We start from the raw sequence: 23,804 nt of genomic DNA, 5'->3' as shown, positions 1-23,804 counted from the left end.
GTAAAATCTAAAAGTCACAGGTATCACAGGTGATCAAGTGAAGGAGTCCATTGTTATTTTCTTAGTTAATATTTTACATTCAGAGATACAAGTGTTAGTAATCTCTACTTTTTCAAAATCCCAGTAAAGCTTCTTTACAGTTTAAACTTGTAAAAAATGATAGAAAATGAGATGCTCTTTTAAGAATTCTCAATTCTGTGTTTCAACAGTTTTTTCTTTGGGAGCTGGTAGAAGCATTACCTGTATTTGTAACTGTGGAGACAAAGAAGACTGAGAAAGACCATTAAAGTCCAGGTTGTCTAAACCCATACAAATGAAACTGTTGGAATCCAAGTTTTGGGTTTAAGTGCTTCCACTCATACCTAAATTCCATTCATACCTAAATTAAGTGTCTGAAGTTGGAGTAATCTGTGCCCATATGTCTAGACCTGCTATTAGGTGGGTGCAGTTCAGTATGACCACTGAGATCTGATCAGCTGTTGTCCCTTGCTGTCATTTCTGCCCCCAAACCAAGACACGAGTGGCTCCAGGAAGGTGAGAGGGTAAGGAGATGGAAAAGCAGGGGCGTTCCTGCACATCTTTGCTTATTCCAACAAGGGGTCCCTTGGCAGCTTCCAGATGTGTGAGTGATCTGCAGAGCTCGGGGTTTCATTGCCTTATGACAGAGATCATTCTGCTCCTTTGATCACCTTGGACTCCCTTGTGCCAGGGAGAAATGGAAGAAATTATGACAAATACGTTTGTCAAAAAAGTTCTTAAAAAGCTTCACTGTAAAGTGGCTTCCAAGCTAGAGGTCTATGTGGGATAGTAATGACAGATGGAAAGATCACAGTCTCTGAAGTGAGAATCTGTGCTGAAAAGCTTTCAAATTGCTCCTCTAGGGTGGGGCCTATTTCAATGTTAATGTAAAACCATATAGGTCTGACTTTTATGAGGTTTCTCTTTTAGCAGTGGCAGTTGTTTTGGTTTGCTTCAGATGTGATTTGTTTGGTTTATATAATTTACATTTATTTTTATCTCATATCCCAATTCATGAGATACATTTGGCATCTTAAATGCATTTACCAATGTGGTTTTTAAGTGTCTGAGCCACTTTTAAAAAGAAATTCTTGGGAAAATAAATTGATTTTTAAAAATTAATTCATCACATAAAAATAAGTCCTGCATAAATGTGAAGCCCACCGCTTTGGAATTATATCAAAGTCAATAAAATTGACATAATTAAGAAGATATTATTTGACTAAAAGTAAAAATATTCTGTTCTTTAAAAAGCTTTTTTTTGCTGCTAGTCTATTTTATATTTATTATTTATTTTATATCTCTCTCTATATATGCATATTCTTTTTGTACTTAAAATAAAATTCAGAAAAAAGTATCCCATTGTGAAAAATCAAAAGAAATACCAACTCCTAAAATACATGAGCATGTTTCTTGTTGTCTTTCTGTCTTCAGAGGCACTTGACAAAGAAGTTAATTGCCTGATGACCAGAAAAGGCCTAAGTCTTCCCAAAGTTAGTATTGGGGAGCCTATCTGTGCTAAAATGAGGTTTCAGCAGCACTTTGGAATTGAAAAACCAGGATTACTACTGATAGGTAATAGGTACTAATAGGACTTTGGTGGCTGATGTTCCATAGCTGCCAGGGTAGAGCAGCTGAGAGAAAACAGGGAACACTAGGGCAGCTTTTGTCTGTGAGACCCAGAAGGGTAAGCTGACATTGTCCTTGTCAGAGGTTCATTAAAATAATAAAGCAGAACAACCCAGAAATAAAGTTCTTGTAGTGAAGGTGCTGGTGATATCACTGTTTTTAAAAAAACAACAAACAAACCACCTGGTGATTTCACTTGGAAAAATTGACCTTGGTGATTTTTGCAATAAAATGTCATGTTAAGAGCATACATATATATATAAACTAAGGACAGTATGTCTTTTGTATGGTTTTGTGTGTGACCTAAATTATTAAATGACATACAAGTCCTGTATAGCTATTGTCAAGATTATTATAGAAAATGATACATTTTTATGTGATTTGTTGGATTTACCTATTAAATCTTTAGAAAAGGATACCCTAACAACAAAGAAATAGGAATCTTTCTACATTCAAGAGCCGTTTAGACTAATTTCCACAAAGCTGAATTGCATTTTTGTAGAATTTTGTCAATTTTGAGCCTGTTTTATTCTCTAACAATTTTTACTGATAAAAGCTTGTAGATTCCTGTCTCAATAAAGAGCCGCTACATTTCTAAAATATCTTCCAGAGGGAAAAATGAGAAGAATAGGAATAAAAACAAGTTTTATCAGATGTTGAAAGATGGTAATTTCCACTTATAATTATGTACCAGAAACTTATATTAATACAAAATGTGGCTATATATATCAGCCTGAATGTTTCCTCTAAAAATAAGAATTAGCAATTCTAAATTTTGAAATTATTTCTTCTGGGAGAGAGGTTGTCTTCGTCCACCTCCCGTGCACTCCATCCTCCCCTTGTTTCAGAAAAGAGAGATTATTTGGTCTCCTTAAACGGAAATCAGATTACAGTCCAAGTTAACAGCAGTGTTTATGAAGAGATAAGCTTCTGTTCATTGCAAAGTTCAGAAAAACTTAACAGTTAAAGCACCTAGGAATGTCATTTTTACCACCACAATGGATGACAGAGTCCAAACTTGAGCATTTTGTCATGCATTAGGAACTGGATGGCAAGAAGATAAAGTTATTGAAGAGAGGCAGGTAGATCTATGAGGGTGCCTTAGGTTTTAGAAGCTTATGAAGCTACAGTTTAGGAATATTTAGGAATGATGGGATGGGCTTGCTTGTTGCTTCTAATTTTCTTTATGGCTTGACCTGTTTGAAAGGAAAAAATGAGCTTCTGTCTCCAGATGCCATATCTGGGGGTTGGTTTTATTACTTTGCTTTGTTCTGGATAAAATGTCACTCTCCAGACTCCTTTCTGATCCTGTTAAAAGACAATTTACATTGATTGCAGGACTAAGTAGAGCCTTTCCAGTGTCATCAGTCCCAGCTCATTTATTTTATTTGTGTGCTCTTCCAGGTGCCATGGTCATTGCAGTGCAAAGGAAAATCAAGTACTTGTCAGTACTGGAGTAGCTGTAAAGTGTCTTGTGATAGGGACTGCACACTATCTCATGCAGGTTTTAAACACACTGTTGCATATATGGACTGTCATTGCTGTGGCTGCAATGGGCCTTGTTCATTCCTTCCATCACAGCAGAAGGATGAATTAGGTGCAAGAAGTGTATTTGTAGATCTGCATTTGTAGAAAAGCTTCAAAATACTGTAAAGGAAGCTACTCCTTAGTTGGAGAACTTTGTTTGCAGAAGGATACACTTCTATTGGAGCACACTATGGGATAGTTTTTTCTTTACTTCTCCAAGAAGGTTAAGGTAGAATGCAGTGGTTTATTGCATGTACAGAGATATACTTTTCAGCTGCAAAATTACCTCAAATTGTTTTGTAAGAATGATATTTAGGGATTTGTGTTGTCCAAAGTTTCAGGTACCTGTGTCTCCCCAGGTTTCATTCTGTGGCAAGGGGCACAAAAAAACTTCACAGGACTTGGGTAGCGGGTTAAAGAAACCCAGTGTTGCACAAGTTGAGAGGACAGAAGATTTGATTGTGTGAGCTGTACCATTGCTGTCTTCTATCATATAACTTAATTTTTCTCCTTAGTTCCCATGTTGGGGAAATGGTTGAAATGTACACTTCTCTCAGAGAACCTCAAGTTTTACTGCTTATAAATTGCTTTGAGATACTTGGAAGGAAAATGCTATATGATTTTGAAGTTCAGATTCCCCAGAAGGTGTAAAATGGCAAACTTCCATGAGCTGTGATAATTTACAACAGCTGAGAGTTTACCTTCTGTCCCTACCTTACTTCACTTTGAGCTTGAGTAGATGAAAAGTTTAGTTTTTCCATTATAGCAACTCTTTGCTTTATTATAATGGTTTGTTACCGTATATAATATTTTACATTAATGTAGTTCAGCTATCCTTTTGTAAATCTGATTTTGATGATAGTTATTTTATTCTAAGTCTAAGAAGATGAATTATTTTTATAGAGGTTAGTCAATGTCTTTTAGACAGGCTTCTGTTCAGTTTTCTTTCCAGTGAATGAAGGGGGACTACAGGAAAGCTGGGGAGGGACTTTTTACAAGGGCATGTAGCTATAGGACAAAAGGAAATGGCTTTAAACTGGACTAGGGTAGATTCAGTTAGACATTAGGAAGAAATGAGTGGTGAGACACTGGCACAGTGCCCAGGGAACTTGTGGATGCCTACCTGGAAGTTGTCAAGGCCAGGTCTGCTGGTGCTTTGAACAGCTTTGTCTATTGGGAGGTATCCCTGCCCATGCAGGGGCATTGGAAGTAGATGTACTTTAAGGTCCCTTCCAACACAAGCCATTCTATGATTCTATGAAATACAAGAAATAGTAAAAAAACCCTGTGTTTAAAAGAGTTTAATGCCTTTTTGGATAATGTATATTTTATTCTTAACTGACTTTTTGTTTGTGTTTTATAGGGAACACACTGTTTCTGTAACAATCTTTTGATAAAAGAATGACCTTTCTGGGAAGGCCAATATTAGAATATAGCACCAGGGAGAAAAGCACTCAGCACTGGTGGTAAAGCACTGGACTGAGGATGCAGAGCACTGTAGTTGATTGTCAGAGTCTGTCTTTGGAATGAAGAATTCCTTCCTTTCTCACAAAGATGTTGTGCAGAAACATGTATTAAAAACTTTGAGATGAAGATACAGCTGTTAAAATTGTTACTAATGGAGCTGTTTAATTATGACTAAAATCTACCAAAGTTATGTAGATTATGTATCCTTCCTTATACCTGTTGAAGACTATGAAGGACAATATTTTTGTCTAGCAGTGAGGAAATCAAGCAACAGGTGATCGATGTTTTACAGTTTCAGTGTTTTAAAAAGATAGATGTTATCAGCACTTGAGAAAAAAACAAATATTTTTAATACACTGGCTCACTTTAACACCAGTAATTTTGATAAAGATTTGCTGTTAATACAGCTGCATTATGTACCTCTACTTAAATCACAAAATCATCATGAAATGTATCATTCATGTTGCTAGACAGATTTTAGCCAACAACTCAGCTTGCTGTGTGTTATTCAGTGCTGCAAGATCAAAGTAAAATTTCTGCCTCTTGGAAAATGGCTCACAGACTGCAGGCTGGTGTTCTGAAAGCTGCAGGTTGTCATCTTTACATCATTTAGAACCCAAACCAGCAAAACTCCATCCAAGAAGTATAGCATTTTTTAGTCAGCAGACCAGAAGCTTCCTACAGTAGTACTCTGGACAAATCCTCTGCAGCTTTTGCAGAGAGTGATAAGAGGCCAGTGGGACATATACCAACAACTGCTTTCACTCTCCAGATCTAATGAACCTTGAGTTTTTCTAATGTTCCTTTTGGGCCAAGTATTTCCTGTAGCCATGACTCATTTACATTTGGCTTCTCTCCCTGTTGCCTGAGCCTACTGAGGGAAGCCTCACTCCTCCAAGCCCTGTTCACGTGTGAAGCTGCGAGTCTGTGACTGAATGACAGAGCTTATGGTTGGGTCTGGAAGGATGCACATTTTGTCTTTCCTGCCAGCTGTGCTTTTAGACTCCAGATTGGCAATGTGCTTCAGCTGCTCCCCTTGTACACAAAGCCAGTGCCAGTCCTGAAGCAAGAGTCTAGCACTGGTGTGGTGATGGTCAGGTGGGAGTTGGGGACAGATAGGAGAATTACAGAATCTTTGAATACCTGGTGTGATCCTTGTGGTGGGAACACTGTGAATGTGGTGGGGAAATGTGAATGTGAGACTTGGCTATTTGTGTAGAGAGAAGCATGTTTGCTTCTGAGCTTTTCCAAACAAAGCATCTGATGGCAGATTCCAAAACTGTTCCCTTCTCCATTGGAATGTTAGGAATGTTTTGAGGTCATTCCCAAAAGATCCATATGTATATTGCAAATAGTGTCTTTATATTTGGAAAAGGTTGGGTGTTTTAATATTTGAAACAGGTGGAAAGGTGGAGCACAGCTGCCAACTGCATGGAAGGGTTTGGGAGAAGTACTTGCCAAATGACTAGCAAACTGGGCAACTTTTGCCAGGCTTCCTTTTATCTAGGACTTGGAGCTAATAGACCTTCTTAATAATCTCTTGGAGACTTCATGGTATCATGAGGGTAGCAAGACCTTCCTCACTAAAAAAAGATGCAGCAGCACAGAGACTGGTTCTGCCAGCCTACTTACATCAACAGCAAGCTTCAATAAATTAAAGAGAAACAAGAACAAGTGAAAATAGCATCATCTGTGTCAGCAAGGATGTGTAAGCCTATAGACAAAGTTCCTCAGCTGAGGGCACTTGTGTTACTACCACTTAGATGACTACCAAACTTTTAAGGATTTTAAACTTCTGTTATGTAGTGTGAGGAAAAGGTAAGTGTTCTTTGGTTTAAGAAGCAAAATTTCTTTAAAACTTCTGGTATTTGGATCTGTCTTCTCTATTCACTTCCTCTTTGAGCAAATATTGGTTTTTGCTTCTAATCTGCGCTTTTTTTGTTAGTTTTGGTATTCTGACCTGAACTTTGGTATGCATTTTGTGATGCTTAACAGACTAGAGGACAGCTAATCATGATCAGGATCACAGAAAAAAAGATCTACCACTTGTTACTTGGTATAGTTGTTTCCATCACATGGAGAGATTCTTTTGATTTACCATGCCTTCCTTGCAGCAGTTATGAGGATGGGAAGAGCTGAGGCAGAGAGGGGAAGTGAACTGGAGCTGAGGAGGTGCAGGAAACTTCAGTCTTCCATTCTGTCCAAATTTTGCCAGGCAGCTACTGGGTCTTTTGGTTTGGTGTTGGTTTTGTGTTTTTTGTTTGCTTGTTTGGGTTTTGTTGTTGTTGGTTGTTTTAGTTTGGTTGGTTTTGGGTTTTTTGTTCAATTTAGTTGGGGGTTTGTTTTGGTTTTTTTTGTGTGTATGGTGTTTTTTTTTGTTTTAAATTTCTGAAGTACTCTGATTCTGTACTGATGAGTAAGGTAAAAAACATGTAGTGGAGTCAATTCATTTTCCATCCCTCAAAATGTGGGAATGAACAACCCACCAGAAAACTAAATATTGCTGTCAGTGGCATGATAATTGGTCTCTGCTTTCATCTCCAAACAATCTCTTGCTTAGATTCCATTATTCATTCTAAGAGGAAAAGGATTATTAATGCAGTGTTCTTTAAATTTTTTTTTCTCGTTTCTGTGAGAGAGCAAGAGAGAGAAGAGCAATAATGCAATAAATATATTAACTAAGAGAAAACATTTGCAAGAGATCCTTGCCCATTTTTTTTAATCTTCTCTTATCATGAAGAATGCGAGCTGTGATAAATTGTTCTGCTAATCAAACAGCACTGAAAGGTTAGGTCATTGGAAGTCTTTAGTCATTTTGTGCTTTTCAAGAGTGAATTTGTTAAAATTATGCTGAATACCCACTTAAAGCCTTGCCTGAAAACCCTACCTGTGTTTTATAACTCTGCACTGTCAGAACTCATAATAAGTCAAACATTCTTTTAGAGGTACTCATAAGGGAGAAAAAACCCTGTAAATTTAAGAGTAATTTCAGATTGTAAATGAAAAAGAGAGGCACGACTGTTCATTTGCACCAATCATGCCTTCCTTTCATCTGCTCTGATTAGGCCTGGTGCGGTTTCATCAAACTACTCCATCACTGAGCTGTCACTCCAGTCGTCTGTTGATTGAAAACAATCAGGGCTCTGATGGCACAATTATTCTGACCCTTTAACTAGAGGCTGCTGTGATAATGAAAGGTTGATTATGATAGTTTGTGCCTCTTTCAGTTTGCCAAGAAGGTTAATTTGGGCATCAGACGGATGTTTAATGGGCGCTTGCTGGCTACACTGAGGTAAATGAGAACGTGCAGTCTTCGATATTGCACGGATATAGTTTGGCTGTCAATCATTGTCATTTTGAGTTTGTGCCTCACACACTGGAAATCACATTTTATTTTTTCCTTGGGATTTAATTTATTCTGTGCCCTGAGGAAGTTCTTTCACTCTGTGACCTTCACAGTAGCTTTCTGTCTTTTTTTCCTTCCCTCAAATGGAGCCCAAAGGCATAATACATGCCTAGAGGAACATTTTTCTTTCATTTTTCACATTAATAAAAAAAAAAAAAAAAGAAAATTTTAAAATCCCTGTTTATCAGCTCGCCCCGAACAGAGCAAATGTTTTAATTCTGATTGTAAAATCAGAATGTGCAAATGAAAGTGTGCCTGCTTGCTAACGCAGTGCCACATAGGGGGCTGCTTCTACAGACACATTTGTAAAACTGGCAAACAGGTAATTTTAAAATGTCTCTGTGTAAAGAGGACTGAGGGGTGGCAGAGCTTTATTTTCACAGGCTACATGCATATGCCTCAAACTGATGCCTTGTAAGTATAGTCTGAGTCACTGTGCTACAACATTTTGAGTAGGAAAGTCTCTTCAGGGTTGAGGGGCAAAAGGCATTTCATTGCTGATTCAGAGATTATTAATATTTACTGTGTTCAGAATGAGAGAATCCTATGCATAATTTTGTAGTTGTTTGGCTCAAGGTGCAAAAGAAATGCAAATACCTCATAATTTTGATTGTTCTACACGCAGCTCATTAGAGTCTTATTTTTATGCACATTTTTAATTCAAAATAAAAAGAAGAAAAATATTTCAATGTTTAAGGCTCTCTGGCATTTGGGCTTGAGCCGTTTGTTTTCCCTGCTGCCCACAACTGGAAGGTGATACACGATTGACACAATTGTAAAACAAGTCTGGAGGCTGTGCTGCATGATTACATCCCAACTTCTACAAATATACACCTGTGACTCATGGCTTTGAAAAATTGTATGCTGCCAGGTGGCTGGGAGGGGGCTGTTTGGTTTTGTTTGCTTGTTTTTTTTTTGTTGTTGCTTGGTGTTTTGGTTTGGGTTTTTTTGGTGGTTCCTTTTGTTTGGGTTTGTTGGTTTGGGGTTTCCTTTTTTCCCAGCAAGAATTCTTCAGCCATATGTTTTTATTCTTAAATGGGTGCAACTGAGGACAATTTAGTTCACCACATTTAAACAAATTGTTTAAATGAACCCTCTAGCTTTTCTCCTATGTTGTCGCTGGAGAGAGGGAGGAGGATTAAGATGCTTCAGAGATACAAATTCAGGCCCTTTGGAAATTCCTGTTAATTTTAAAAATAAGGAAGTTCCTTCAGTGGACTTTGTTTCAGAACTTTATTAAATGGACTAGTTTATGCATGAATTTTTCTCCTGGACTTAAGATTTGAAGAGTTAGGGTGGTACTGGCAACAACCTTGAAGAGTTAGGGTGGCAATAACCAACTGAGACACAGTGATTTTCAGGCAAGAGGTTATAGACTGAAGTACTTGAGGCTTCATGAGTTAGGTAAACTTCAAGGAGAGGCCAAATTACATACAAATTTATAGCCAAAATATATATTACTTGGCTTCTCAAACACTGAACTAGCAAGCTCTAAGTTTTACTTTTTGATGTTTCCTTAATGCATTAAAGTGATTGCAATAGTAACTGTATTGCTTTCATTATTTTTGCCTTATCAACTAATAGCAGCAGATCTATAGCACTGTATGTTATGCTAATATTAAAAACTATTAATTTGATTTTTTTTGGATTAACATTTTTGCTTAAGTTAAGCAACAGAAGGTTGCTCAGGTGAGATTAATGTTAAGAGAGTTATGGTTCTTTTTCTTTCCCTGGTATATATCATCATTAGATGGTCATGCAGCAATGTGATAGTTTGTCTTGATATATGTTATATCAGCCCAGGAAAATATGTCCCTCCAGTTTTCCACATTTTAAATTGTCCTTTCTCCTAAAACAAGAATGTTCACTATGTTATTTTATTTAAGATTTCCATTTGTAGTTATGAGACAGCTAGAATTCATTGTTTCAAAACATTATCAGATTTAATGTTTCCTTTTGTTAACTGTTGCTAAAAAACTCCAAAACTCTAAAAGCATCATTTTTTTCAACCACTGTCTCTCTTTGGATTCATCTCAGTTATTATAGGCCTTAGATGATATACCTAGCACAATTCCTTTGCAGTCTGTGTGGCTACAGCATGACTACATCAACTGAAGATCAGGCCAAGATGATTTTCATGGAGTTCCCATGGAGAGAGTTTTGCCTCTCAGAGCCCAGGCTTAGAGGAGTGTGTTCTGTCTCACAGCCCTGTGAACAACAGCTTTCCCTGACACTGACTTTGTGACCTAATTTCCAAGTGAACTCAGGGTCTAATGAGTATGTCAAACTTCTGCACTCAGAAAGTAGCTTGGCTTTTCTTGGCTGTCAGCTGAAGGCCTGGCACCTTTCCCAGTAGAGTGGTGTGAGAAGGGTGTCAGGGGGATGCTGAATGGGCAAGGCACAGGCACACCAGGCTGTCACGGTTCTTGGGATGGCAGAAGACCACGTAACTGCTTATAGCAGGGTTATCTTCTACAGAAGTGAAACTCTTAGCTAAGCTTTAACCTCCACTGCCCCTGTGCCTTCTCGGGCAGTGGTGTGTATGTGGTACATACAGCATTAGCAACAGGGAGGGAACAGCTGCACTCTGAGGCTGTGTGAATGAGGCTGTCGAAGCTCTGTGCCATTGGAAATGAAATCACAGCCCATGCAGGTGTGTTTAGATGTATGCTCCAGCACAGTATATTTTTCCCCTGTTTTCTGTTGTTTGGAGAATGTAGCCCGTTGCTTGATCAAGTAATGTAATGTTGGAGAAGAAAAATCCTTCAGGTTAAAGCTTTAGAATAAGAGAATTAATCCAGTTTGAAAAGCCTGTCCTTCTGAGGGTCTACTTTTGTCATTTACTTAGTTTAGAAGATGAATATGGCAAAATATATTATTTATTAAAGTTGATATAGGTAGTAGGCTGTAGCTTCCTTTTCTAACACACTCATACATTAAAATTAATAGGAAAGAAGCTTCTAGCAGTTTAAACAGAATTTGCTTGTATGGCACTAGGAGTAGGAGTCTTTCCTTATTTTTGTAAATTATTTAGCAACTATACAAATATTTTAAAACTTAAAATTGTTGATGGTCTCTTTGGTTTTTGCTTGCTTTCTTGTTTGTGTTTTAAACACAGCTGTAATTTCAAATGCCATTGGTATCTCCTTAGAGAAGTCCAAATGTCTTTCCTTGCAGTGTCATGAAGTGTATAATGGCTTTGAGTTTATTTTGTCAATACTGATTATGGTTGCTAATCAGTGCTGCCAGAGAAGCTAAAAAGAAGGTGCTCTAATTACTATATGGACAGGGTGAATTTTGGAATTAATATGCAGGCATCAGGTTTGCAAATCTGGATTAAACAAAATCTGAGTAGAGGTGGTGGGACTTGCCTGGATGTTTGCTGTTACACTACATCAAGTCTGCACTTCTGCCATATGGTCAAGAGAGTTCTATTTGGCTTCTTTACACTAAAGGCAATTTAGAACTGTATTACAGCCCACCAGTGACTGTTTCTATTACAAGCAAAAGAGTTGCTAGGGAACTTAGTTTTCTTTCTTTTGAACTTCTCCAGATTTCCAATAGCCAGCTGACAATCCAGTGACTGGAATATTGACTTTACACCCACAGAGATAACTCTATTATCTTCCATGCCTCCATAGTGATACACAATGTTCTGCTAGAGAGTGCTGTAACAATGTGTGCTGTTTAACAGATGTAGAAATTTAAGGCTCAGGTTTTTAGAATTTCTAAAACCACATGACCTGTTCCATATTCTTATGTCACAGTTCAGGTGCTGGTCCTATATTCTGTGCATATACAAATAAATACCTACATTTATAGTTTAAATTACTAACACTTGGTTTTGAGGAGTGTCCCAAAATGAATCTATGACATTTCAGCTGAAGTAACCGTCATTGTAATCAATAACAAGACAAAGAGATGAAAAGCCTTATAGTTTTTAGCTCTTATGATGATTTTGCTGCCTTGGAGTACCACAGGTTAGGTGTGGGTCACACAAGGGGACTGTAGTCAAATTGTGTTCAAACAGTAGTATGACTTGATTTAAACACATTGTAATTCCCAGACCTCTGATGCCTCTCAAGGCCCTCTTGAGCTTCTCTGCAGATTATCAAATGCCTACAGATCATCCATGTGCAGGATTCCTAACCTGGCTTTCTAAATTAATATAGTGGAATGCAGTACTCCACTGTAAACTGAGATGTGGAGTCTGGTAAAGAATCCGTAGCACCCTATACAGAGGACAGCTTGGAATTCACCTTACCCTCCCTATTGCTCTTGCAGTTGCCATCAGAAAGAAAGGATGGAAGTAGTGTTGACCAAAGGTAGATTTAGGTGTAGTGTGTAGAGGATCCCAAGGAAGTTTCAATAAATTTAATATTGAAAGATTCAACAGTTTTCATAAGTAAAGATGCAGGATAGATGAGTGGGGATGCTATAGTGTAGGAAAGGGTGGATCAAGTTTTGATTCAAGACTGGGAATAGATTGTACATCTATGAGTGCAAACACAATCTTCTTATTGCTTTGTACAATCTCTGTGATGGTTTAGAAGTTCTGTGATTGTAAAGAAATGCAGAGCATTACTGGCTTCAGTGAAACATTTTGTACAACTCCAGGGCTGTACAGGTTATGTTCAGATCAAACTAAATATGAACCAAGTCACTCTTGTCAAACTCAAGCAGAGGAAACATGTTGTAATGAAGATGTATCTCCCTTCTGCTGCGAATTGTCACTTATATGCTAAAATTAGTGCAAATGCTGTGTCTTTGAACTGTATCAAAGTATGTAGTGTTGTTTGTGTGTTTATATAGTATTTCCTGTGGGGTGGCAGCAAGGACAAGAAAGAGGAAGGTTAAAGTTCTAAGATATTACCAGTCGTTGATGTTAAACTTCTTTTAAAAGCCTTGTGGTTCCTGAGATCTGGTTTACACTAGTGCATATCTTTAAAGAGTCTGTCATTATAGCACAGATATTCTCTCCAGAATGCACTTTCAGCTGTGAGTGAAGATATGAACACTAAGCAAAAGAAACCAATCTAAACCAAGCTAAGGGCCTCTGAAGACTTTGAGGAATGATTCACATGCCATCAGAAACAGAAGCCTTTCTTTTCAGCTTCTTCATCTGATATTTCCTTGAGGAGTACAGGGCAGTGAGCTTTAGCTCAAACTTTTTTTACATGGCTAGTTAGAAACTCCTGCTCCACAATTTTCTTGTCAGGATGTAAAGGAGGTTGTCCTCATCCAGAACTAGTCAACATCTTTGTTAATTATTTGGATGAAATAATAACATGGGGTTTATGTGTTTGGACAATTAGCAGATGGAAATATTGCAAATATAACTATGGTTGAGGATGATCTTGACAGATTGAAGCAGTGGCCAGAAGAGAGAGTTCAGTATTGACAGAGAAATCATGACACTTGGGGAAGTTCTGCAGGGGAAAAAAGAAAAGTAAAAAAAAACCCAAAAAACAAAAAGGAGTTGTGAATAGTACTCAGTTGTCCCTGGAGGTGTTCAAGAAGTGTTTAGATGTGGATCTTGAGGGTATGGTTTACTGGGGTAGCTGGATTATGGTTGGACTTGATGATCTTGAAGCACTTTTCCAACCTTAATGATTCTATAAGCTTAAAAATGAATCAGCAATATCATAATGCATTGACAGTGTCATGTAGTGATGTACAAACAATACAATCAACTGTTACAATAAGAGATCCTTCCATTCAGTTCACTACTACTACTGCCTTAAGCCTTACTCTTATGATTATATTAACTTTTCACCAGCAAACATTAATAAAGAGGGGCATTTCCTTTCAATAACAGAGAACTGTGATCCAAGCAAGAGAGATTTAGAAAATGTGACCCAAGATGAATTGACAGACTTTTCCATTCAGAGAAGAGGAAACTGCAACACACACATTAAAATGCATCGGAGGTAGAGGAGAAAAGGAGAGTAGCAAACTGCTTTTCAAGGATAGATGAATTTTTAAGGATGGTCTGGGAGCTCCTCAGCTCTGGAATATAAACCCAAAGGTAGAAAATGGGGCAATAAGTTAGGGGGTTTAGACCTCCTGCGTAGGTAAAAGGGAAACCTGTCTAGAAGGACAGCTGAGCATGGTAATGGTTTTCCTGAGGAAGTTTGGATATCTTTATAATTGGAGGTTCTTAAGAGTAATTTATACAACAGTTCTTGAAATGGCTTAGGCTCTTCCTAGTATTTTTGCAGACCTGATTGGATTCAATATGCTTTAGGTAATTTGAAGTCTATATTTAATTTTGGCTGTTGATACCAGCTGCAGTTGCTGAACAGTTTTAGAGTCTGTCTTGCTGCTTTCTGTCAGTCAGTACCAAACCAGCAGAGCCTTTTTTCTCTTCCCTGGCTTAATTTCTGATCCCTTAACACTTTGCTCTGCTTTATGAATAACAGAAATGAAGTAAAAATGTTATCAAAGGGTTCAGTATGTATTTTGTTAAAATCCTTCAGTTTTTTGTCATAGGTAGAATGAAAGAGAGGGGAAAAGAGGCTTTCTTTCTATTCATCTAATTGTAATCCTACTTTCCAGTATACCTGTGGTCTCCTGTAATCACATATGCCCTACATTTATGGTACTGCTCCAGCAGCTTGATTCTGGGACAGTTTGATATCCTACAGCATCATTACCAGTTTTCACTGCAAGAATATTGCATGGCAGTATTGCAATCTGATCATGCTGTGGAAATTCTCTGGGGAGACTGTTGCATTACAGTGCTTTTATGTGTATTTTAGATGGAAGTTTAGTAAGTATCTTTTACCTTGCCTCACATGCATTTATAACTGCTTTTGGTACTGATTCACATCACTTACTCAGGTAGGTTTGTTGGCTTGAATAGAACCAGGGCTTGAAGCCATAGCTGCTCTTGGAATGCTGGCAGTTTTCAAAAGACCAAATTTTGACAGAACTGTACACGAATAATAGGTGTATTTTTTCCCTTCCTTCTTCCTTTTAGCTGGCTGTGAGGTGGTTAGAACACAACTGCCGCTACCAGTACATGGATGAACTCCTCCAGTACGTCCGCTTTGGCCTTATGGATGTGGATACGCTGCATACCGTGGCTCTTTCTCATCCTCTTGTCCAAGCGAGTGAAACTGCGACAGCACTTATTAACGAGGCCTTGGCTTACCACCAGAGCGTCTACGCACAGCCAGTTTGGCAAACCAGGAGGACAAAGCCTCGCTTCCAGTCAGACACTCTGTACATTATCGGTGGGAAAAAACGTGAAATCTGCAAAGTGAAGGAACTGCGATACTTCAACCCAGTAGATCAAGAGAACGTTCACATCGCAGGGATGGCAAACTGGAGCGAGCTGGCGCCTATGCCCGTGGGGAGGAGCCACCACTGCGTCGCTGTCATGGGAGACTTTCTTTTCGTAGCTGGCGGAGAGGCAGAGCACTCCACAGGGAGGACCTGTGCGGTGAGAAGCGCCTGCCGGTACGACCCCCGCACTAACTCCTGGGCTGAGATAGCTCCGATGAAGAACTGCCGGGAGCACTTTGTGCTGGGAGCAGTGGACGAGTTCCTCTACGCGGTCGGGGGCAGGAATGAGTTGCGTCAAGTGTTACCGACGGTGGAACGCTACTGCCCTAAGAAGAACAAGTGGACCTTTGTACAGTCCTTCGATCGATCGCTCTCGTGCCATGCGGGATATGTGGTGGATGGTCTTCTGTGGATATCAGGTAGAAAATGTTTCACACAGTTTGAGGTACTAACAAAATAGCAAAACACTCTCTTGAATTAAACCAGGAAGTCTCTTTGGTTTATATATCAGGTTAAATTTTGTCTTAGATGATGGATATTTCAAAAGAATTTAAGCCTTGAAGCATCCAGTCAAGCCTGGTAAGAAGTAAAAGAGCATTAACATACCTTATACAAATTGGTTTTTGTTTGCTAAAAATTTCTCTGTGTTTCCAAGCTGCACACATCATATGTGCTATCTTCAGTAACCATTCATAAAATGGAGTGAATTGAAATGACAATGCATTCTTGGACGAATTTCAGATGATAAATTCTTTGTGCTTCCAAAAACAAAAATAAGACTTAATTTCCATTGTATGATTTGGTACCACTGCCTTTATTCCTGGTAATAAAATGGACAATTAAGTGCTTGTTGGCTTGAATAGAACCAGGGCTTGAAGGCAAGTACCTTCAACTGCTCCTACATGCTCTTCAGGGTTTTGTAACAATACCATATCTTATATCTGGGAAGGCCAAGATTACCTTCTTTAGAAATCATGTGTGGCTCTGACTGTCCATAACAAGTGCACAGGGCTGCCTAGATGAAATCATAACTTTCCGGCCCAGAGGAAAGTGTAGACCTTGTACTCATAAACTAAAGTATCACTTGCAGCCCAGATTGATGTAATTTTTATTTCACAACTGCATATGAATGGGAGTTGAGAAAATTGTGTCATCACTTTTTGTAGTGGCTTTTCTGCTATTACTTATTTTGGAATAAGATTGATGCTGCCTACAGAAGATCTGACAGAAAAATATCTACCTCTCTGTAAGAAGTGCATCACATAAAATTAGAAAGCCATAATATTTATCAAGAAAGTTAATGAGTAAATGGGGCCAGCCGTTGAGGAAAATGTTCAGTGGTTGCTGGCTTCACTGTGGGCACCCTCTGGGGATTTTAATCGGGTCTGAGATCCCTCTGGTGAAATGATCACATATGAATGAAAGATTAAGTTAGCTACTTAGGCCCTTGTGGTGCCAGTATATCATTTAGGTTAGTGGAGCTCCTTACAGATGTGTCTTTTTGCCCAAGTGGATTAAGTTCCTTATGAGAATGGCTTCCCAAGCATTAGTGGAAAAGGTAGCAGGTATCTTGGTTTTTTTTATATATATATATGCTTATGCTAAAATAATGAATAATGCCTTTGAAATTAAAAGCATGACAGAACACCGATAATCACCAAGATCTCAGGCAGGTGCATTGGGGTGCTTTCTTTAGCAATTGGCATCGAAGGACTCTTGTAAGGTTTGTGCTGTGTTTTAATCCTGAAGTGTGCACATGGAGGGCTTTGAGACCCAGGTACAGTCCAGAAGCAGAGTTTCTGCTTTAGGGTATCTGCTAGGCATGTTCAGAGAATTACCCTATTTATTCCATCCCTTTCCTGTTTTATCAGTGGAGAGAGATGTGTGCCTGTTATGGGCAATTCACATGCATGGATACTATTACTTCTATGTCCTGATTTTTTTATTTTTTTTTTTATTTTTTTTTCTAATTTTCCTCTCCTCTTGTTTACATCTGTCAGTTTCTATTTTAGAAAAACAGGACTTGAGGAAATTGTGTTAAACATATTTATGTAAAATCATTGAATGAAGTCTAGAAACATCCATCAGTGTGGTTTGTGCTCCAGTGTGTGAAAAATGTAATAACTTTCTTAATTCCTTTGTTTTTCTATATATAAAAAAAAACAACCTCCCCCCCCAAAAAAAGAAACCAACACAAGGAAATATTTGATAGAGATTTTAAGTCAAGTGTGGAAGTGGCTTAACATTCCTCTTAATCTTTCCAGATATGCTAGGAAAGGAAAAAAATTAACGTGTTTAGTTAGGTAAGTGAAATGTATGCCTACCTGTGCATTTAAATATTATCTGCATTTAGTGAAGCAGTGTGATTTTCTGTTCAGCATATGCCTCTAATACAGCTATAGCATCAGGGGAAGAGGTAAGTATAAGCCTGTTATATGAACTGTTTAAAATTGGCCAAAACAACAGAAAACATTTTATCAGTATTATTCTACTTAGATCAGAAAATGTTAAATCAGACAGGACTTTTCAGTTGTGTTTTGTCTTTGTAGTCTTTGAGAAAATACTTAGCAGATTTGAGTTTCTAGATTCTGACAGGTTATTATGAATTTCAAGAGCATACTATGCAATTCTTAAGTGGAGTATTGATCTGAATTATTTACTCACAAATTGGAAACAGGGTTCTGTATACTGAAGAGAGTTGTTTTATCAATAAAGGTAGATGGCCATGCAATAAATGTAGCTGGCTCTTTATTATTAATTAATTGCTTATGACCAGAACGTAATGCACTATATGTGTATATTTAAAGGCAGGGGAATTGTACAGAGAGGTGTTTTATTGTTCAAAAAATATCAGTAGTCGCTGCTGAAAATAATTCACTCTTCATTGTCAAACACAAGGTGTTAGCATAAGAGTAATCAGTGATGCAGGAAGGAACCTAATTTTGAAGTATGTGGTCTAAAATTAAGTAATTAAAAAATTAGACTGAGTTAGGGATGTTTCTGAGCTGTATCCCTGCTGCTTTTTCTGGGAAATACAGGTCATCAGCATGAGCTCTCAAAGTCAGTCTGCTACTACCAGCTTGGCAAGGCAACCATGAAAAAGTGCCCAGTTTTTTAGTAAGTGAATACATCGAATACTGATAATGTAAGTTTCTAGTCATTTTGCTTTTGGACAGAGTCACCAAAATATGACCTCCACACAGACCGTTTCCTTACGCAATAGCTAGAGCATCGGGGCCTCTGCTGCCAGTCCTATCTCATAGAATCATAGAATCATAGAATTAGCCGGGTTGGAAGGGACCTCAGAGATCATCTAGTCCAACCCTTGACCCACCGGAGCAGTTGCTAGACCATGGCACTGAGTGCCACATCCAGTCTTTTTTTAAATGTCTCCAGGGACGGAGAATCTACCACCTCACCGGGCAGTCCATTCCATAGCCTAATCACCCTCTCCGTGAAGAAATTCTTTCTAATATCTAACCTAAACCTCCCCTGGCACAACTTAAGACTGTGTCCTCTTGTCTTGTTGGAGGTCATCTGTGAAAAGAGTCCAGCTCCCACCTCGCTACAGCCTCCTTTCAGGTAGTTGTAGACAGCAATGAGGTCTCCCCTGAGCCTCCTCTTCTTCAGGCTGAACAGCCCCAGCTCTCTCAGCCTCTCCTCATAGGGCCTGTGCTCGAGTCCCTTCACCAGCCTGGTTGCCCTCCTTTGGACCTGCTCCAGGACCTCTCTTTTCTAAAAGACATCTCTTTTCTAAAGGGTTTGGTATTCAAAAGCTGACTGGATTTAAGAAGTTTCTATTATTATATTGTTGTTATTATAGAATCATAGAACTTTCAGGGTTGGAAGGGACCTTTAAGATCATCTAGTTCCAACCCCCCCTTCCATGGCCAGGGACACCTCCCACTAGGATCAGGTTGCTCAGAGCCCTGTCCAGCCTGTCCTTAAAAACTTCCAGGGATGGGGCTTCCACCACCTCTCTGGGCAACCTGTTCCAGTGTCTCACCATCCTCATGGTGAAGAACTTTTTCCTAACTTCCAATCTAAATCTCCCCTCCTCTAGTTTGAATCCATTCCCCCATGTCCTATCACTGCTTGACATCCTAACAAGTCCCTCACCAGCTTTCTTGTAGGCCCCCTTCAGATACTGGAAGGCTACAATAAGGTCTCCGTGGAGCCTTCTCCTCTCCAGACTGAATAACCCCAACTCTCTCAGTCTGTTCTCATAGGAGAGGTGCTCCAGCCTTCTGATCATCCTTGTTACTGGGATTCATTATCGGCTTTACTTTGCTGTTCCTTTGGGACAAATAAGAGAAGGAATCAAAATTGTAGAGCACAAAATCGTGGCAAAGGCAGCAGGGAAGTGAAGTCTGCTAAACAAAACACTATATGAGGGTAAGCAATGCTGGCTGTAGGAGATGGGTGACCAGTGTTATGGGTGACAGAGGGGCTTCTAAGATGCCAGAAGGCTCAGAGGAAGCCTTCTGGACTCTGGAGCTAGTTGGACACAATGATCTTCTGAGCTCCTTATATTGTGGAACATATTTTTTATATTTATGTATATAATTTTTCTCATTTTTTGTTCACAGCTTTGTTTTATTTTCTTATTTTAAGAAATGGATGAGAATTCATTAAAATAAGTTTTATGTATCGACAGTTCAGCATCAGGCAGATGGTTTGGAAATTTTATAGCAAAATGAATCTTACAGGCCCCAGCTAACATCTGACACTGTGACCCGTTTCACAAACAAATTGCATGCCACATGCTTGAAAAGTGAAGTATTTGAGTGAAAGAGAAACGAAATGCACCAAACCCTTTGGAGTTCAACATTAGCAACAATCGCTCCCTACAAAAGCAGGGAATTATTTTCTGTAAGAGTGAGAACTTGAACTATGTCCATTTCCCTGCATCCTCTGTGGTATGCACATGCAAATGTGGAGTCTTACTTTTCTACACATGTTGACCTTCCTCCTCCAGGATTGGTGTAGCACCTGTGAGACAGAGAGCGGAAGGGAGCTTCTGCCAGGCAGTTCAGCTCTGGGCCATTCCTCCCCCTGCAGCTGAGGATAAGAAGACTTCTCCTCCTCCTCAAGTGCACAAGATATTAGCACATGAAAAGTCTTCTCTGAAGCAAAATATTATGCTGTTGTTTCACAGCGGTCTGAGTTGCCTGACCTACGTGTGTCAGCTAAAATCACTTCTTGACATGCACATAGAAACTCAGCAGAGGGGAAGGGGGATGGTAAAGAGGCCAAGCCCATGTAGTTGCTTTGTATTTAACAGGTTTTTCTTCAAAACTAAAGATTCTGTTTTGTTATTACTTTTTCCCTAATGGTGAAGATTTTGACCAAAGCAATTGAAATCATATATCTTGGATAATTATTCTGAATTTGCAAGTCTTTTTTCTTTTTTTTTTTTTTGAGAAAATATTACTATACTGTCAGTATGCTCTTAGCTGTGAGGAGAAGAAATTTTTTTTTCTCTGTAGATGCCTATAAAATGGTTTTATGAAAAACAGATCTGGAATGAATAGGAATCTATGGTATCTAACCAAATCAAGTTTTGCAGTGAGGTTGGCAAAAAAATTTCCATGAGTGGGAGCTTAACAGGTGGCAAAGATGATCACTAGCTCAGTGATCCAGTCTTAGTCTACATATGGAATAGTGTTTCTATTATTATTATTATCACCATCATTATCTTTGAACAAAGAGAATAGATCTCACACCTTTCAAGTATGGGCATTAAAGATTTGGTGGCATTGATTCTTCTCAGACTGAATGTAAACATCAGGTCTTAATGATTTAAAAAACTAAAATCAACCAACCACAAACAAATTTGGGCTTGTGCCCCTCTTGCTTGCAAGCTGGATTGCATTCAGAGTCGGGGCAGTTTTACTCAGAACTCCTGATGGCAGCTTCCAGAGCACTCATTAGGGCAGAAGAATATACTCCAGCTCATCTGTCCTCACTGCACCTGAGCTGGATGAAGTAGAAGGCAGTGTTCTTGCATGTTGAGGGAATATTATCTTGTGTTTAAAACACAGACACTTAAGAGAGGAGAGATTTCTATTTTAAAATAACAGAGCAACTTGGGGCGCAAGTCTTGAGTTTCTGTATATTCCTGGGATTTGCTGGAAGGAATACACGTGGGAGCTCTTTGCCAACATGTAGTTTTACATGTCTCCCAGCAAACTCACATTTGTGTGTGCAGCCTTGCACTTGGGGACGTCAGAGAGAGTGGTGAGATTTTCTAAGGGATTTGGATTAGAGTTTGCAAGTCATAGGGGGTTCTTACTAAGACACATTGTAAATATGGATTATAAAATTTAGATTGGGAAAATGGTCTTGAATCTATGGCCTTCCACCCTTTTCTTTTTGGAAAGATGTTATTGAATGTGCTTTTCAGTGCAGCTTGTGGACTGTTTGCAGGGCTGTAACAACCCGAAGTTTTTCCTGTGTGTGGGGAAGGGCTGGAGAAATCATATCTCTGATTCTTCCTAAAACTTCTCCATGAAGAGGTGCACTGTCACATGAGTTGGAAACTTACAGGTCTCAGAGGACTTAAAAAGTGGAATTTATGGACTGCAAGGGAATGAGCAACAGTGGCTGTGGCATTGTAAATATATGGTAAGCCCATGGATTGGATGCTGGGCTTCCCATGAGTGTGTTCTCACACCTGTAAGAGCAAGAAAGACAAACACTTGTCCTGAGCATGCTTCTTCCCTCTCAGAAACTGTAGTCAAAAGCAACCTACTCAAAGAGTTGCAATCATTGCTCCTGGTTTATAAAACCCAGCAAGTGGTGTAAATGTTCTGTCATTTACCCAGCCAGACTTTTTTGTTCCTCTTTCCTGAACTGGTGGGTCTCTTCTGCACCAGCTGCTATTGCTTTACATCAAACTTAATAGCATGGTTTGTATTTTTAAGTAGTTCTTTGCAAGTATCATTACCATGCCTTACCCTTCCTCTCCTCATAGAAAGCACTGCAAAGAAGTTTAAGAAATTACCCCACTTCTTTTTTTTTCTGAAAGTATGTATTATTTTTAGTATGATTTCAACTTATATTTCCATGTCCTATTTTTTTAGACATATTGCTCTTCTTCTGCCCTTCCCCAGCTGCCTGTGGTATTAAAAAAAAAAAAGCAGTTCAAGAGGACATTGCAGACATTTTAAATTTGAATTTTGGCAGAAAATTTTAAACTTTTGCTATAGCACTTCAAAGTTAGGAGGAACTTGAGTTTGAAAATTGATGCAGATATAAGATGGCATATTTAATGACAGATGTATCTATAGAAACCTGTTAAGATGCAGATTATCCCCCTGGGGAGGGGAGATCAAAACTGCCAATCTATAAAATATACTTGTTAGGGGAAGGCATGGAATCTATCTCTGCGAGCACTTTGATTGCAGGGGACAGTGTAGCAGCATGTGGCATCATAACCTAAGAGCAGACAAATCAGCTTGATGACTTTCAAAGCCAAGAATACTGCTGGAGGCAAGGGTACTCCAGTCTAGAAGAAATTAAAACATATAGAGACTGTTATTAATTCCAGATCTATTTTTGTGTAGTCAAATCTGTATGCAAATCCTTAGCATCTCATTTTGGCAGATTAATCTAAAAGTGAAGAGCGGTATGTGAAGGGAATGTAATGATAAAACACGACAGATGAGCAATATTGCAGGGGAAAAAATGTAAGCTGTGTTCTTGATATGAGGAGCTTTTTGTAAGGAAAGGCAAATAATTTTGCTTATTTCATTATTTTACAAGGAAGAAACCCCTTTTTTTCTCTTCTTCCTCCATATCTTTCACCCCAAATTAAAGTATCATTTCTGAATGGGAATATGTAACCACCCTTGTGTTTCCCGTGCACCTCCTGCAGTTTAACATTTTGCAAGTAATCATCCAAATAACTATGATTTTTTATTTTTCAAAATAATAATCTGACAGCTCATTTTTAAACAGTATGCTAGGAGGAAAATAACTTTGTAAAAGAAAATCAAATTACAAAACAGATACTAGAAAAGATTGGTTTGTGCATGTGGCTGGTGGCCACAAACAGTGTGAAGGCTGCACAACAGCATAGAGACAAATAACAGGTTGTGAGATTAGACATGGGAACAGTCATTGCTTTCCAGTGCATGTCCTTGTGGTTGTACCTTCCAGGTGCTGTGATGGGCAGCGTGTGGCACAGTGTGGTGGAAACACACATCTTGTCTTGGCTATCTCTAGGCCTATAAGTGTCTCTGAGTAGGTGTGTAGGGGTCCCACTACAGGTTGGTACTTGCAGAAGTGCACCCAAATAACCAGTGGTAATCCTTCCTTCTACTGCAGATGAAGACAAGATTCTTGAATTAGATTTGTCTGTACTTTCTGCTTCCTGTTGATCAGGTCCTTGGCCTTACTCTTTATTTGGCCAAGAAGGCCAAGAGCATCCTGGCTTGTGTCAGAAATAGTGTGGCCAGCAGAA

General features: G+C 38.9%; 1 protein-coding gene across 5 annotated transcripts in view; it reads left to right on the top strand.

Moving 5' to 3' along the window:
* Window positions 1-23,804, top strand: part of KLHL32 (kelch like family member 32) — a 127,238-nt gene that overhangs the window by 82,852 nt on the left and 20,582 nt on the right. For all 5 annotated transcript variants that reach the window (XR_011725330.1, XM_071741292.1, XM_071741289.1 and 2 more), the window contains one exon: window positions 15,030-15,756. Coding sequence is in view for 4 of the 5 variants with exons in the window: in XM_071741292.1 (XP_071597393.1) it covers window positions 15,030-15,756 (727 nt within the window). In the remaining variant the exon portion in view is untranslated. The remainder of the gene's footprint in view (window positions 1-15,029; window positions 15,757-23,804) is intronic.

The sequence above is a fragment of the Heliangelus exortis genome, chromosome 3 (genome assembly GCF_036169615.1).
Source record: "Heliangelus exortis chromosome 3, bHelExo1.hap1, whole genome shotgun sequence".
In the NCBI taxonomy this organism is placed as follows: Eukaryota; Metazoa; Chordata; class Aves; order Apodiformes; family Trochilidae; genus Heliangelus; species Heliangelus exortis.
Note: the sequence above shows the minus strand (reverse complement) of the source record. Positions and strands in the feature narration are given on the sequence as shown.